The following is a 16,055-nucleotide window of genomic DNA, read 5'->3' as shown; positions in this document are numbered from 1 at the left end:
ATCTCCTTCTCTTAAACCTTCTCTCACGCTAAGAATCTATACATAAACCATATAGATATTTGAATAGTTTCCGTCTTTTTTACTATTTCGATGATTATCGTCTCCTGTGTTAAGTACCTTTCAGATACGCAACTTTTTCAGCAAGAGACGCCGCCAAAAAGAGAAACAAAAGAGAAATAAAAATAGAAAAATCAACAACTCTGAAGGAGAAATGAAACTCAAAAGGGAACAAAGTTCATGGTAATGGAAAACTGGCTCACTTCCTCCTTACACAGCCAATCGAGTGGCACCACAAAGGGGAAGCTGGTCTCAGAGCGTCGGTGTCATGGTGTCCTATAAAAGGTGAAGGCATTGAGGAGACATACATGGTACCATCCATGCCAGTGTTAAACAGAAATGGGCCTCCAGTTTGGCTGCAGTTTCTGTATAGATCCTCATCGGAATCCCGCTCTTGCCTCCGCTGCCGCTAAATTCAGCCATTCTTCTGTTTGCATTACACGACGCAGGCCAGAACATCCTTCAACATCAGTGTCATCAATGAGTCTGCAGACATCTCCTAGTGTTCACACGATACTGTGTGGCCTTCTCAAGACAAAACAACTATTTGTCAAATCAGCGTCTCAGTGCATTAGGACCAGTCTACTGGAAAAGTCTGTCACGTTCCGTCAAACCCAATCTCCACCAAGGCTCTTTCTCTGAAGAACTGGTAGCTTCAAAAATGTGTTTGCTACAAAGACTCTGGTCTTACCAAACGCCACAGCCCCAACCGTTCTCATTCCAAAAGCTTAGCTATAAACGTAAGCTTCAATGAGGAATATGTGATCAAAAATATAAGAGCTTTCATAACATGAGAGCAACCTCTCATAATTTTACAGGGTGCAAAAAGGAGGAGGCTTAGACGGAAAAGAAGAGCGAGAACAATTTTTCAAGTGACCCTGGAATCTAGCCCCCTCCCTCAAAAAAGAAATAAATAAAAATGGCAAAAAAAAAAGAAAGAAAAAAAGAAAATTCCACAAATCACTACTAATAATCGTAATAAGAATACCTGTAACAGAAGCAATCATAATAATACTAATAATAATACTAATAATAATAATAATAATAAACATAGCAATAACAGCAATAATAAGTTGAAATAAAGAGCTTTGCTATAGTAGGAAATTGAATTCGAGATGCACTGACAGTCTGGTGTTCATCATCTGGCTGAGTCGTTCTCATGGGTTAGTTGGGTAGGCACACGGACAGGCACTGCATGCGACGGGGGGTGATGGTTGCTGTGTGTGCGCGTGTGTGTGTATGTGTGTTTTCGTGTGTGAGAGTGTGTGTGTGTGTGTGTGTAGGGATTAGGGGTGGAAGGGTGTCCAGAAGGGGCCTATGGTCTGCTGGAGCTCATTTCTGGCCGGTGATGGACTGAGATATGGAGCGCGGGGGGATCATGTCCAGCAGGTACTCCCTCTGTCGGTCTGCTAGACTGGATGCCTTATGGCCTCCCACACCTCCTGGGTTCAAATAGGCAATATTCAGGCCTGAGAAGAGACAGAGAGAGGGGTCAGCATGAGAGAGAGAGTAACACAAGGGACAACAGAAAAAGCGTCAAACAGAAAATAAGAAAAAAGGCTAAAAGCACAATACCATTCCAATATCTAATATACACCACACCATTCAAAAGTCTGAATAGTACGACTTTATATACAATAAGAAATAATACACTGTAATCTAATAATTATTGCAATTATTATAAACTAGAGATAAAACAGATTCATCACTTCTGAAAATTAAGCAATGTGGATATAATATTTTAGTATAACATCATCCTTGATGCTGTACAGCAGGGGTCGTCAACAGGCAGACAGCGGTATTTCAAGTATTTCAGCGAACCAAACTAAACACTTGAAAAACTGTTGCGAAGCCGATTAATATGTGTTAAAAATGGTCGCATTTTAGTGACATACATGAACCAGCACGGCTTCTGTAGCAGTCCTGTCGTGGTTTATCCAATCACATGCATTTATGTAAATGATGAAGACCGCTCATTGGAACAGGGACAACAGGGGTAGATATCAGGTCAAAAAGCGAGTAATTTCACATATTTTTGTAGATTTTTAATTTAAATGACTATTTCTGGTCTTAATAGTGAAGCAGCAACATGGCTTGTTTAAAAAAAATAATAATAATAAAAAAAATGTGTGAGTGTTTGGAACAGACAATTCCCAACATGAGGATAAATAAAATAAACCCAAAGCTCAGCATGAAAGGTACACCTGTGTGCACATCCATTACTGATGGTAAGAGCATAAAATGCTCATCAAGAATAGCCTTTTTTATTTTACATTTTAATTAAATTTTATTTTTCTTTAAATTAATTTATTTTATCTTATGAAAAGACATGATTAACATTTTAAGACTTTTTCCTTAAAAATGATTTTATGTATTTGTTTATTCTTTTTAAACAATAATAGCCAATGGCCAACCAAATTTAAACTTTATTAGATTAAAAAGATACATTCAGAACAAAATACTTGATCAGAAAAATGTTTGAGGTGCCTTTTTTTTATTGGTTGCCTGGACTACTCATTAAAAGTTAAGCATTTAAAGGTAACCACTGTCAGCATTCACTTAGGATAGTTTCTTTATTCAAACCCTAGTAAGAGGATAGTCTGTTTATTCAAACTACAGTAAGCAAGATATTCGATATAACTGGACCTGAATACCCTTCCTGTACAACTTTCAGAATGATCTCAATCACAGCTCTGGACTCATCATCATTTATTTTTAAATTATTTTAGAGCCTCCTAGCCTCATAACGATTATTTGATATCTATGTACATACTTATCCAAATTAAGCTGGCTTTATATTATTTAAAACACTCATTCCAACTTTTGAATGGCAGTTTAATTTCATAGGACTGAAATACAGGGAACCATGTCTGGCTGCCGAAGGGTCTCTAACGCAGTTCTCTCACCAGGGATGTTGTAGATTTGCCGGCGGCTTTCGTGCTGCTGCCGACTGCTGCTGCCACTGGCCCCACCGCAGTGCTTGCTGGTCATACCCAACAGGCCACTTGCCACTGAGAGCTGGGAGGCCTGGGCAAAGTTAGAGAGCACGCCCCGTGCTGAGCTGGACAGACCCCGATGCAGGTCAGCCTGTGGCTGAGGAGCCTAGCAAACACAACCAAATAAAACCAAGTGTTACTGAGCAGACCATCACTATTTAACAACGTCTAAATCAGTGTTTCCCAATCAGGTCTGTAAGAGCAGAATAACACCAGGGCAGGGGTACGCCACGACCACGGGACTGTAATAAACAATGACTACCTGTGAACCCCTTGTAACTGCAGGTCACATAAAGGTTACAAGGCACACTACGTGAAAAATCTCTTTTCATGTGCTACACAGTGCATAACGAACACATGTAAGACAGTGTTCTACCTGTCGGAGAGCATGGTGTCGGATCATGCTCTCAGCCTTACTGACGCTGGGCACAGTCTGAGCCGAGCTTGGGGAGAGAGCAGCCTGCTGCTGCAGCCTCTGCTCAATCTCCTAACACACACAACAGAGAGAGAGAGAGAGAGGAAAAGAAAACAGAAAGCCAAAATCAGCAAATGAGCTCACACCTATCATGTGGAAGATGTACTAATGTTGATATCAACAGTCAACCCACCTGCTCCTGCTGCAGGGCCTTGACGAAGGCGTTCTTCAGCCGGTTGGTGTGCTCAGCCTTCAGGGCCTTCTTCTGATTGGAGGTCATGCACTGCTCACACAGGATGCGTCCGCTTTTCTCCTGCTTCCAGTGGGGGGTGAAGTCGGTCCTGCACTGGGCACAGAAAAACGGCTCTGTGCGGGCCAGAGACCCCCTCATTTTACCTGCCATAGCAAACAAACGAAAATAGTTCTTGTTTCATTCCATTTTATTAACTTCTCTAAGTGATATGCTTTTAAGGTACAATTCAGTGAACCATGAACTCTCCAGTTTCATCATGACTGGATTAACATATTTGGAACAAATCAGAACTATTTTATAGGATACACTGAACACACAAATGTGACTGGAGAAACAAAAAAAAGATTTTTGAAAGTGGTTTATAATGCGCTTTGGAACGAAAGTGCTTTGCTGCGTGTGTGTCTGGGCCTCACCCTGGCTATCGATGACGCTCTGGACCACCTCCTCCAAACCCACCATGTAGATGAACTCGCTGTTGGCAGCTGAGGGCAGGAAGTGGAGCAGGGGAGCGGGGGGTTTAGGTGGTGGGATCTCCAGAAGGGTTTTCTCCAGCTGCTTGCGTAGGGCCAGTTTGGCAGCCGCCTGACTGCTGGCCTGGTCACTCAGCGAGCCCACACCGCCCACAGCAGCCACGCTGGAGCCGCTGGGTAGTGTGGAGGGGCTGACTGCCCCAACTCCGCTTACACCCACCCCAACGCCTGGAACCCCCGCTGCCCCGGCCGCCTGCATGTGAGCCAGGTTCATGTAGATGGCTGTGGAAGAGCTGGAGCGCTGGGAGGCCGCCACCTGCTGGCTGGCAGCCTGTAGGACACAGAGGAAACATTATTCAACATGATTACACTCCTGTCATTTGTTCAATAAATTACTAATAAATGAGAATGCTAATGTTCTAATTAATAAACATCCACACAATGAGAGTCTTGGTACCATTACAGTACAGGTATGAGCTCTACGACGCTGCTCAATTTAATTACAGACGTGAGCAGGGATTCTGTACATCACTGCTCAAAAGTTTGGAGTCACTTGTTATAATAAACAAAAAGATACTACTAATCAATAAAAATTAGAAACGATCTCTTTATAGTCGGGACACACGTCATCACTTCAAATATCATTAATATTCTCCATTTCTGACTCAATGCAGTTTTCTCAATTACATTTACATTTATGCACTTGGCAGATGATCTTATCCAGAGAGACTTACAATATTATTATGTTATAGAGTAGGGATGGATCAATACTGATACTGGTATCAGACTGATACCACACTCATTAACTCGTACTCAACCTCACAAAAAGGCACCAATACCAACATCCGATACCACCTGATACAATGTGATGTAAGCCAAGTGTACACTACCGCGCTAATGAACAAATGACTCAAGCTGGCTGTGAAAGAGGGTTTGCTCACACGGAGACGCGTTACTGACTCTGTGGTGGTCGGACACAGCCATCGGTCACTTTAAACATTTTGCCTAGGTATGTTCCCACCAGGAATACGCAGTGCAATTTTAGCCTGTTTATCAAAAAAACATTTGCTACCAAAGTCTATATACGCTGACTTTACTCTGTTTGACTGAATAGAATAGTGACGTATAAACGTTAATACACTGAATTTTCAAACTGACTTTGTAAAACAGGCTGTAGAGAGACCGTATTGTCCTACCATGCGCATCGCCTGGTTTTAGTATTTAGAAGCACTGCTGTAGCTCAAATTCTTATTGTCTTTGCTCATTAAATGCAGCGTGTAATTTTAATTGAAACAGCTCTACATGAAATTGTTCACAGCTTTCTGTAGGGCCTACGATTTGTGCAGCACAGGCCAAGAATTTTTGCAGTGTGGGTATATAAATTGTAAGCTTTGTCCCACACGATGGTCTATTCAAACTGACTGGTAAGGTCTATTTAAATTTAACTGTTAAGGTACGTTGCACTCAGGCTACTCAGTATGGGATCAGACTCTGTATCAGTGAGTGCTAAAAAACATACTCGTACTAGGTCTCAAATAAATGGTATCGATGCATCCCTATTAAAGAGGTGGGCAAATGTAGTGTTCGTAGTTTTGCCCAAGGACTAGGACTAAGTGCCTGCCTGTTCAGGGAAATGAACCCCAGAGTGCTGCATGGAGGGCAGGGGTAATACCCACTATGCTGTGCTAACAGAAACAGTTTCATACTATCAAAAACAGAGATCTCAATCTTTGGAACAGCAGTTTATGTATGTTGTACCGTATGACTGCACAGTTTAATTACACAAGATGTTAGGTTGAGTGTACCTGCTGGTAGTTGACTGCATTGCCCATGCTCCCTGTGGAGGATCGGCCCATGCCAGGCTTAGAGGGCACTCTCTGACCCTGCAGCTGGGCTGGGTTAGGGGCGATCACACGCTGGGACATCATCATCGGGGGCAGGGAGGCACTGGCAGCGGACCTGATCACCGTGTGGCCCTGGAACAAACATGCAGGGAAATAAATAAAGACATGCAGTATAATGAATGACCACTAGATGTCAGTAGATGCTTGATTTGCTGCCACTACTACACAGTCACATTTAGTAAAAGGGACATGAATAAATTGTGCAATGATATTTACCACTGTACTAGACAATGGGTGCTACACTTTTGTGAGAAGAGACAGACTAACATTTCTTAATTAATCTTTTAATCTGATAATCTGGTTTTGATACTGAAAACAATCAGACTATCAAGTTTGAAAAAAAAAAAAAAATACTAAATAGGAAAATCCAACAAGGATTTGTTAAGCATGCATGCACTGCAATTCTAATATGTCAGGTAAGCTGATGAACCAGAATACAGTGTACTATACAAAATAAAACAAAGGGAACAAAATCTATTCCAGTTATTAACAGCCTTGACACCTGTGCTGTGCGGAGGTTCTGGGGCTCGGAGGTGTGCATGCCGGGCCGAACGGGCAGCTTATTCAGCCCCTGTGAGCTGTGGATGGGAGAGGGCTGCACGGAGGAGGGCGCGTTTTGGACCACTGGAACCTGGAGAGGAAGGGGACACAAAGAGAGACCAGCATGAACATTGTACACTGTTACAGGGTTAACCCTAATGTCTGATTCCTGAAGTAATCCAGTGTGTGCGTTTTTATGTTTGTCACTAGAGAGAGCAAAACTTGTCTTTTTCAGTGATTCCACTAAATTTGTTGTGGATTGTACTGGCACTCATGAAAGCAGCCAATCCAAAGGCTTATTCCAACTGGTCAGCTTATGTATGTGTAGAGACAGGGAGAAACATCTCAACACTAGAGCAGCAGGACAAACATATCACAGTGCTGTGATACACTGCCAGTAAATCTGTTTGTTCTCCTCCATAGCTGCCCTATTTCACCCCTCAGTGTTTGTTCTAAGATGGCTTTACTCACACTACTTTTAATCACATTCGGTAAGCTAAAGGACAGGGCACTTTTGCTTGGTAAGGAAAGCACTGCGGCAGATCATTACCTGACCAGCAGCCAAATCTGAATTTATTCAACATATTGAATATCTATTGGATTTTCTCCTCATAGTCTAACTCATTGACTATGTGTTTATTTATGATTCCACATTAGACCACATTAGCATACTTTTTAGCACATTAATAGTTGACTGCTTATCTAAAGCATGAATCCAATCAAAAATAATAATAATAACTAGAAAAGTGCATTTCCTGAAGGAAACGGGGAATGGTTGCACAGCGGTTACTATGGAAGTCATTAGGAGGAATGAGGGATGAAAAAACTACACATACACGAGTGTGGGTCAGTAAGGCGGTGGATTAGAGCTTGGAGACCTGATCTGAGTGAATACATGTACTTTGGTGGCTGTTGGGGAAAAAGACCGATTAGGGCTTTGTTGCGAAAGAATATGAATGGGACTCTATGGGAGGAACGAGGGATGAAAAAAACGACAAATAGATGCGTGCGGGTCAGTGTGGCTGTGGATTAGAGCTTGGGAATGTGCCCATGCATTTCGGTGTCTGTTGCACAATGGAAAAAACAGGGCTATGGTTTGGCTGAAAATAAATGGGACTGTAAGGGAGGAACGAGGGATGAAAAAATGAGAAACAGAGGAGTGCGGGTCAGGATGGCTATGGATTACAGCTTGAGGACGCTGCCCTGAGTGAGTACATGCATTTCGGTGACTGTCAGGCGAAGAAGTACTAGAGTTTATGTGGTGGCGAAAATGAATGAGACTCAGTGAGAGGAACAAGGGATGAAAAAAATGACAAATAGACGAGTGCAGGTCAGTATGGCTATGGATTAGAGCTTGGAGATGTGCCCTGAGTGAGTACATGCATTTCGGTGGCTGTCAAGCAAAGAAGTAATAGAATTTGAGTGGTGGCAAAAATGAATGAGACTCTATGGGAGGAACGAGGGATGAAAAAACAACAAATAGAGGAGTGCGGGTCAGAATGACTTTGAATTGGAGCTTGGGGACCTGCCCTGAGTGAGTACATGTAATTTGTTTGCCGTCGTGTAAAGAAGCAATAGAGTTTGAGTAGTGGCGAAAATGAATGGGACTCTAAGGGAGGAACGAGCGATGAAACAACAACAAATAGAGGAGTGCTGGTCAGGACGGCTGTGGATTAGAGCTTGAAGCAGTGCCCTGAGTGAGTACTCTCATTTCGGTGGATGTTGGGCAAAGAAGTAATAGAGTTTGAGTGGTGGCAAAAATAAATGAGACTCTATGGGAGGAACGAGGGATAAAAAAACGACAAATAGAGGAGTGCAGGTCAGGACGGCTGTGGATTAGAGCTTGGGGACCTGCCCTGAATGAGTACATGCATTTTGGTGACTGTCGGGCAAAGAAGTAATAGAGTTTGAGTGGTGGCGAAAATGAATGGGACTCAATGAGAGGAACGAGGGATGAAAAAAATAACACAAAGAGGAGTGCGGGTCAGTATGGCAGTGGATTAGTTCTTGTGCTAGCTAAGTGCAATTCCTCCTTAAAAGCAGTTCCACCTCAAAGAAATCAAAAGTGAAAGCTAAAGCAAGGCGCAACCATAATTAAGATATGTTAAAAAAAGCAAGAGGAAGTGGCTGATAAATATTATAAGCTCAGACTAAAAGGCTTTCTATAGAGAACATTCTAGCAGGTAGGGACCCACAGCACAGTCACCCATCACTGAAATGTATAGTTTTTATTTTGCTCAAGCCAAAATGCTTAACAAGGTAATCTTAGTGACACATTGCTTTGAATCAGAATGCTGTGGGCTGACTAAGGAGCAGCGCTGTTAAAACAAGAATATTAATTTCCTTGTTTTCCTATATGGGTAGCGCTTTCGCCTCACAGCAGGAAGGGCCTGGGTTCGATTCCCCGGCCAGGCGACCAGGGTCCTTTCTGCTTGGACTCTATATGTTCTCCCCGTGTCTGTGTGGGTTTCCTCCCACAGTCCAAAGACATGCAGTCAGGCCAACGGGAGACGCTAAACTGCCCCTAGGTGTGGACTGGCATCCTGTCCAGGGTGTTTCCTGCCTTCTGCCCAGTGACTACTGGGATAGGCCCCCCGTGCATTGCATTGTTACATCCCTACTAAGCAGACTCACGAACAATGATACTGTACTTTAGTATAGCTCAAGTATCAGTGGCCACCCAGAGCAAAGCTGAGGTCATGTGTGTGTTCTGGCATTTGAGTGCATCAAACTACAGGCATGAAACAGCTCCAGGACAGTTACATAAACAACAGTAATGCCTGAAAAGAGAACTAGTTTCCATTAGAGTGGGGCAGTAATGGTCACTAGCCTGCCTGAGCCAGGTGCTGGGGCAGTGTTAAACAGTGTGGAGTGAGGTGTTAAGTCAGCTGTGCTGATAAATGGAGGTAATAGGGGAGAGTGGAGTATTGACCTTCTGCACCACATTCTCTTTCTGCATCTGGCTCTGTCTCAGCTTCTTCAGCAGCACCAGCCTGGCCTCCTCCAGCCTCAGCTCCTCACGCAGCGCTTTGATCATCTGCTGCCTCTCCTCACCCGTCTTCCCCTGCAGAGCACAACACACACACACACACACACACACATGAACAAACAATATACACACACAAACATGATACAACAGTTAGAGAAATGCAGACAGCAACCCCACAAAGAGTGATACACACATACACCAAGCCTGACTCAGGACAGATGACCAGTTGAAGAGGGATGAAGACAGTCTATACAATGCTGGTTAAAAATGTTTGACTCACTGACTTCATTTGAATGTTTGATTTTTCACTGTTACTGTTTAACTGGAAAATTACAAAAACACTTGCAACTTATTTTTTTTAACATATACATATATTTACAATAGCTCTGGATACACAACACTCTGCAAAAGTCAGAGACCATATTTAGTTTATCTAATTTCCAGTCAGCCAAAATGGCCAGTAAGTTATTAATTTTTCAGAAGATATTGAGAGGACAGACAAGGCTATTAGGTATAAGATAATCCACTTGCGTAAGAAAGGAGAAAGTCAAAGGAAAGTAAGTGAAAAGAACAAAACTGAAATTCAAAACAATTATTAAAATATAAAGAGAAAATGAGACTAACAATTGTGCAAGACCTATCAGACCTACAAAACTTCCCCCTCAGATAAACAGCACCTAAAGCTTCTTTGAGAGAAAATCAAGCTTCACTCTTTATGCTTTAGATCTGAAACAAATCTACAAATGTGTCTGAAAGGTTGTGCAGCTGCCAAGAACCCACTGCTGAGAAAAGGAAACAAAAAAAAGAAAAAGAACGAAGTTTGGTGGTCTCAGAAGACTGGACTGACCACCCCAGAACCCAGACCTTAACATCAATGAATGTGTTTGGGATTACTTGGATTGTGAAAAGCACAAAAAGGTAACCAATTTCTAAGACAGAACATTAAAGGTGAAAAAATATCCAGATACACACAGAAATATACAGATTTCTTAGAAAAATGGGAAGCAAGTGCCCTGAAAGAAATAGAAGCTGCACTAAAGGCAAAGGGAGGACACACTAAATACTGGAAAACGTGGTATTTATTGTTGAGGCATGTTTTCTGCTTTTCACACCAGACACTGAAAATGAGTAATTTGTACTGTGTTCAACGTATATTTTGACTGGAAATTAAATCATTGAGATTTGGTTTCTGATTTTTGCACAGTACTACTTTTTTCAACACTCAGTTTCAAGCGTTTTCCTTGATAAGAAAAGTAGGTTTTGCCGAAATAATGATTTGACAGTTTTTTTTCCAAGGTATTGTTATGAGCTCATATGAAATCATATATTTTCTGGCTCAAAATAGGTTTAAAAACCTGAGAGGTTTGAGTGCTAACAACACAACAAGAGAATAAAAAGAGTGTGGCATTATTCCCAAAGTTGCACTGTTACACATTCTTACATGTGAGATACTGCTTTTCTCAAAATAAACCTGATCAGTCTTTAAAATGTTAAGATACTGAAAAACAAAAAAGAAAACATGGTCATGTGTATTAAAGGAGAACTATTTTAGTAATTCTTTCCCCCTCAGTTTAACGGATACCAACATTCGTTCGGAAGACACATTATGTTACCAGTTAAACTGAAATACAGAAACTAACCAGGTATTTACTTGACTATACAATCTTGGGCTTGAAAACATGACACACTGGAAACCTGGCATCCACAACAGCACATTTATTCTCGTTTACATCAAAAATGGTGTTGAAATGATGTTATAAACAGCAGAGGCAGTGGTGAAGGCGGGGTTGGTGGGTGTGGTTATTCTAGTGGAAGGCAGGGCCCTACTTTGAAAACCCCAAATGCCTGTTGAATCACCACGTTTTTTTTTTAAATGGAGATTTCATGAATGAAATATATAGTGACGAGTAAAGCATATGTGAACTGGCAAGGAAAATTCAGGTTTGTTTACTTGGGCTCCTTTACGAACCTGTGTACAAACATGCAGCAGTCAACAAGGCTTCACTCCTGCCACAAGCCAAATTCTGCGAACCCCCCCTTGCAGCAGGTGTTGGCTGGCTAAACCAACAGAATCTCTTACTGGAGCACAGAGCTGAGAGACCTGTGGCCAATCCCTTACTGACTGACTGACAAGTAAACTTTACAAAAAGGTCTTCCAGGCCCTGAGAACTGACTGAGGAACTGAGCTCAGTGGTGTGACATTAAGCGCACGAGCTGGAGACGCTGTGATTGACTCTCTAATCACAATAATGTCCCGCTGCTGCGTGGCTTATGGAATGACTCACATGGCTATAGGCCTAATAAAAGAGACTGCAGGCCTGACAATGAGCGCAGTGCAGTCAGCTGACAGACCCAGACACAGTCTATTAGTGTCAGTGAATGAGGGGCTGCACAGCAGAGGCAACACTGACGCAGCAGCACAGGATAGCAGGATGAGTTCCTCCTCAGGAAAGGGGCCATACCTTGAACATCTCCAGGTTGGGGTGGTGGTGCCGCTCCTCTGGACGCGGGGTGCTCCGCGGGCTGGACGCTTCATTATCTGACAGGATGATCACGTCTGGAGATGGAGTGCGTCTCTGTCGGTCCACATCACTGGGGGGAGAAAGACAGATGTTTAGTTCACCTCTGTGGTCACCAACCTTGGTCCTGGAGATCTACTTTCCAGGTACACCTGCTCCAGCTAATTAACTTCTTCAGAAGTCTGTGAGTAGTAGGATCAGATGCATCATGGTAAAAAAGGGGGTCTAAAATGTTTTTTTTTTGTTTTTTTAGATATTTATATTCATAATAGTAACCAAAGCAAATGTATTCTTCATATATAGCACTAATTGACCATTATCAGAAATACATATTCTGATAATATGAAATATAAAAGCTCAGAAATAGGTTCACAGGTAGTTTTGGTTAGTACATAAAATGGCTTTATTTGTGTTGTAGACATTACGACCCCTGGCTCCTATCACCAACAAAGAGAAAACAAGTTACGTTTTTCTAGACACTTCACATCAGACCACTATGAATGACTGGTTACATCTCAACAATTTAATTATGCAGAATTTTTTTTTAGATCAGTGGAATTCCCATTTAAGGTGTTTGGGTGTTCTGCAAATGCGAGTCACATTGACATTATTACAAATAGGTGCTGGGAATGCTTTTCTCTTAGAAAAGGGGCAGAAAAAGGTTAAAGTGCCTTCAGAATCTTAATGAGCTGTATAATATCAAAGCCTGGCTCTTCCCTGCTTTACCATAGCACTTCCTTATGTACATGCGCTCACAGATCCTAGTGAGTTGATACTAATGTTTACTACCAGTACCTATCTTAACCAGCGTAGCTGGAACTACATTTGCCTCATAAAAATATTAATAGGAAAAAAGTCACATATGCCACGGATGCAATGTTAATGGTTTATTTCCATTTACATAGCTAGCCTAAGTGAAGTGTTCTAATTACTTTGCTGTAAGTTAGACATGCTAACATCAGGTCAGCTAGTCACATTTTAACCAAAATTTCAGATTACAGCACTGAAGAAAAGGAAGACCTAAAGCTGCTCAGTGAGGAACTTTTTAAGTCCCTTAAACGACTCAAGAAGTTTTAAGCCAGGGTGTCCAATCTTTTCCGCAAAGGGGCGGTGGGCTGCAGGTTTTCACTCCAACAAAGCAGGAGGTCACCTGATGAAATGTTTAAAGACTAAGAGCGACTGATTAAACAAGTAGAATCAGTTGTGCTTCAGCTTGTTTGGAGCGAAAACCTGCAGCCACAGCGGCCCTTAGAGGATAAGACTGGACACCCCTGTTTTAAGCAATGGTATTATGAGATATTCACACAAAAAAAAGAGTGCTGAATTGTTTTTTTTACTGGCCTGAACAAATTCATCATGACAATCAAACAGCTTCTTCCCACTCACAGTAGCACTCACTACCCATGTCTGTACAGGCCTCTTCTTTCTTACCTGTCTCTATTTAGTCTTGACTCGTGTACTCACATATTTTACACATCTTGAACATCACGTAACATTGCACATATGGGGCAGCAGCACGATTTAGAATCTTTTCACATTTGCATGCTACAGTTCTGTCACACCTCATTCATAGTTTACACCGATCAGGCATAACATTATGACCACCTCCTTGTTTCTATGCTCATTGTTCATTTTATCAGCTCCACTTACTATATAGGTGCACTTTGTAGTTCTACAATTACAGACTGTAGTCCATCTGTTTCTCTGCTTACTTTGTTAGCCCCCTTTTACCCTGTTCTTCAATGGTCAGGACCCCCATGGACCCTCACAGACCAGGTACTATTTGGGTGGTGGATCATTCTCAGCACTGCAGTAACACTGACGTGGTGGCAGCGTGTTAGTGTGTGTTGTGCTGGTATGAGTGGATCAGACACAGCAGTGCTGCAGGAGTTTTTAAACACTGTGTCCACTCACTGTCCACTCTATTAGACACTCCTACCTTGTCAGCCCACCTTGTAGATGTAAAGTCAGAGACGATAGCTCATCTGCTGCTGCACAGTTTGTGTCGGTCATCCTCTCGTCCTTCATCAGTGGTCACAGAACGCTGCCCACAGGACGCTGTTAGCTGGATAATTTTGCTTGGTGGACTATTCTCAGTCCAGCAGTGACACTGAGGTGTTTAAAAACTCCAGCAGCACTGCTGTGTCTGATCCACTCAGACCAGCGCAACACACACTAACACGCCACCACCACGTCAGTGTTACTGCAGTGCTGAGAATGATCCAACACCTAAACAGCATCTGCTCTGTGAGGGTCCATGGGGGTCCTGACCACTAAGGAACAGGGTAAAAGGGGGCTAACAAAGTATGCAGAGAAACAGATGGGCTACAGTCTGTAATTATAGATGTACAAAGTGCAAGGAGGTGGTCATAATGTTATGCCTGACTGGTGTAAGAACCCTAAACAACTTACTTTACTTGACTTAAACGTATATTTTGTGGTAAAAAAAAAATGTATGTTGCTGTGTACTGTACTAATTTATCCTTTTTATAATAATCAACTTCATCAAGAGATATTTTTTGTAGTTCACATATATGAGCTTTTTTAAACCTGAGCTTTCTCCTCCACACTGCCACTCCTCTCACCTCCTTTTGGCGCTCATATCTACGGGTTCATCCATCATATTCTCTTTGCCGTTCTTGCTAGGCCCTCCGTGGCCAATAGCCCTCAGGTTGCCATTCAACTTCTCCTCGTAGGCTGAGGCCCCCATCAGCCCCTGGCTGCCCCCGGGGACTTTACCCTCAGCCATGGCTGCCGCCATTGCGGCACCTTCCAGCGCAGCCAGGTCCTTGCGCTTGAGCAAGGCCAGCATCTTCAGCCTCTCCATGGCCTCATGGCCCTCCATCTTCAGCCGCTTGGCCAGTGCTTCCTCTCTCTCATCCGCCGTCTCCAAACCCCGCTTCAGCAGGTTCAACCGCAACGCCTCCTCAGACATCCGCTCCATCCTGCAGGTTTAGAAAGAGAGAGAAAAAGATCAAACATTAGGAATGTCCCCTGATATTAATCCATGTCCTTTAGTACTGAGTACCTGTCAAAATCAAGTCTCTGATATTTGAAGTTTAGCAAATAATAAATAGATAATTTAGTGCACACTTAAATTACATTAAAGTTAGTAAAACAAGTACAATTTAGATTAGATCTGCTGCCAGTTACATTAAAATCAACCTGCCATTAAAATTGTTTATGGTCATATTAAGCATGACTCATTCCTAACGTAATGTGTCTGCCTCTAAAACGCTGATTACTTTACATGTATGTGCACCCATCAGGCAGGAAAATAATACTAAACAAAAACATCTTTCACCTCCCCCTTCTTCCAGCCCACCTATCATCAAGCAAGCTCAGCTCCCTAATTCCATGTTTCACTCTGAAATTCGCCACAGTGTGGAAAAAAACTGATTTTAAAACTCAGTAATGCACTTTATTTTTAGCATCTGCATAGTGTGAAACACTCTGAACTAACGTATTTTGTACATTTTGGAGTAGTTCCTTATGGCTTCCTGAATGTTATTTTCCTGTTTACAGTTGGTCTAACTGGCATCTATTTGCAGACCTGTTGTTCACGCGGCTGTTGGACCCCATTTTACACTTCAAAACAGATCCAGAGTGCAGACTTTGAACTTGATGAAAACGTTCCACACAGCTACAACTGGATAATGTCTGTTTATTTCACCTTTATGGCAGTGTTTTATGCCACTTTTATGGCAGTAAATGTAGCACAGTGAGGTAAAGTAGTCTTAAAGTATCAGAACTGGATTCAGCTGAACAAAGTCGACAGTGTTCCATAACCTGCCTCGATTGGCTCCGAAACTGATCATTCAGATTGGATTGAGACATTCCAACAAATCACCTCAGTCCCTACTTATAAGGTCAAGCCATATTTGAGAGAATGCGATCAACTAGCTATAGATT

General features: G+C 42.4%; 1 protein-coding gene across 2 annotated transcripts in view; it reads right to left on the bottom strand.

Moving 5' to 3' along the window:
• Window positions 1-1,098: 1,098 nt before the first annotated feature.
• The window catches only part of gatad2b (GATA zinc finger domain containing 2B), a 43,681-nt gene continuing 28,724 nt past the window's right edge, over window positions 1,099-16,055 (bottom strand). For both annotated transcript variants that reach the window (XM_036566476.1, XM_036566477.1), the window contains exons 2-11: window positions 14,729-15,088; window positions 12,087-12,216; window positions 9,568-9,699; window positions 6,598-6,726; window positions 5,997-6,167; window positions 4,135-4,522; window positions 3,662-3,864; window positions 3,430-3,540; window positions 2,964-3,159; window positions 1,099-1,526 (exon numbers count right to left, since the gene is read on the bottom strand). In XM_036566476.1, the coding sequence (XP_036422369.1) occupies window positions 1,390-1,526; window positions 2,964-3,159; window positions 3,430-3,540; window positions 3,662-3,864; window positions 4,135-4,522; window positions 5,997-6,167; window positions 6,598-6,726; window positions 9,568-9,699; window positions 12,087-12,216; window positions 14,729-15,087 (1,956 nt within the window). In that variant the 5' untranslated portion in view covers window position 15,088 and the 3' untranslated portion in view covers window positions 1,099-1,389. The remainder of the gene's footprint in view (window positions 1,527-2,963; window positions 3,160-3,429; window positions 3,541-3,661; window positions 3,865-4,134; window positions 4,523-5,996; window positions 6,168-6,597; window positions 6,727-9,567; window positions 9,700-12,086; window positions 12,217-14,728; window positions 15,089-16,055) is intronic.

Source organism: Colossoma macropomum, unplaced genomic scaffold (genome assembly GCF_904425465.1).
Source record: "Colossoma macropomum unplaced genomic scaffold, Colossoma_macropomum, whole genome shotgun sequence".
NCBI lineage: Eukaryota > Metazoa > Chordata > Actinopteri > Characiformes > Serrasalmidae > Colossoma > Colossoma macropomum.
This window is presented reverse-complemented; position numbering and strand designations above follow the sequence as displayed.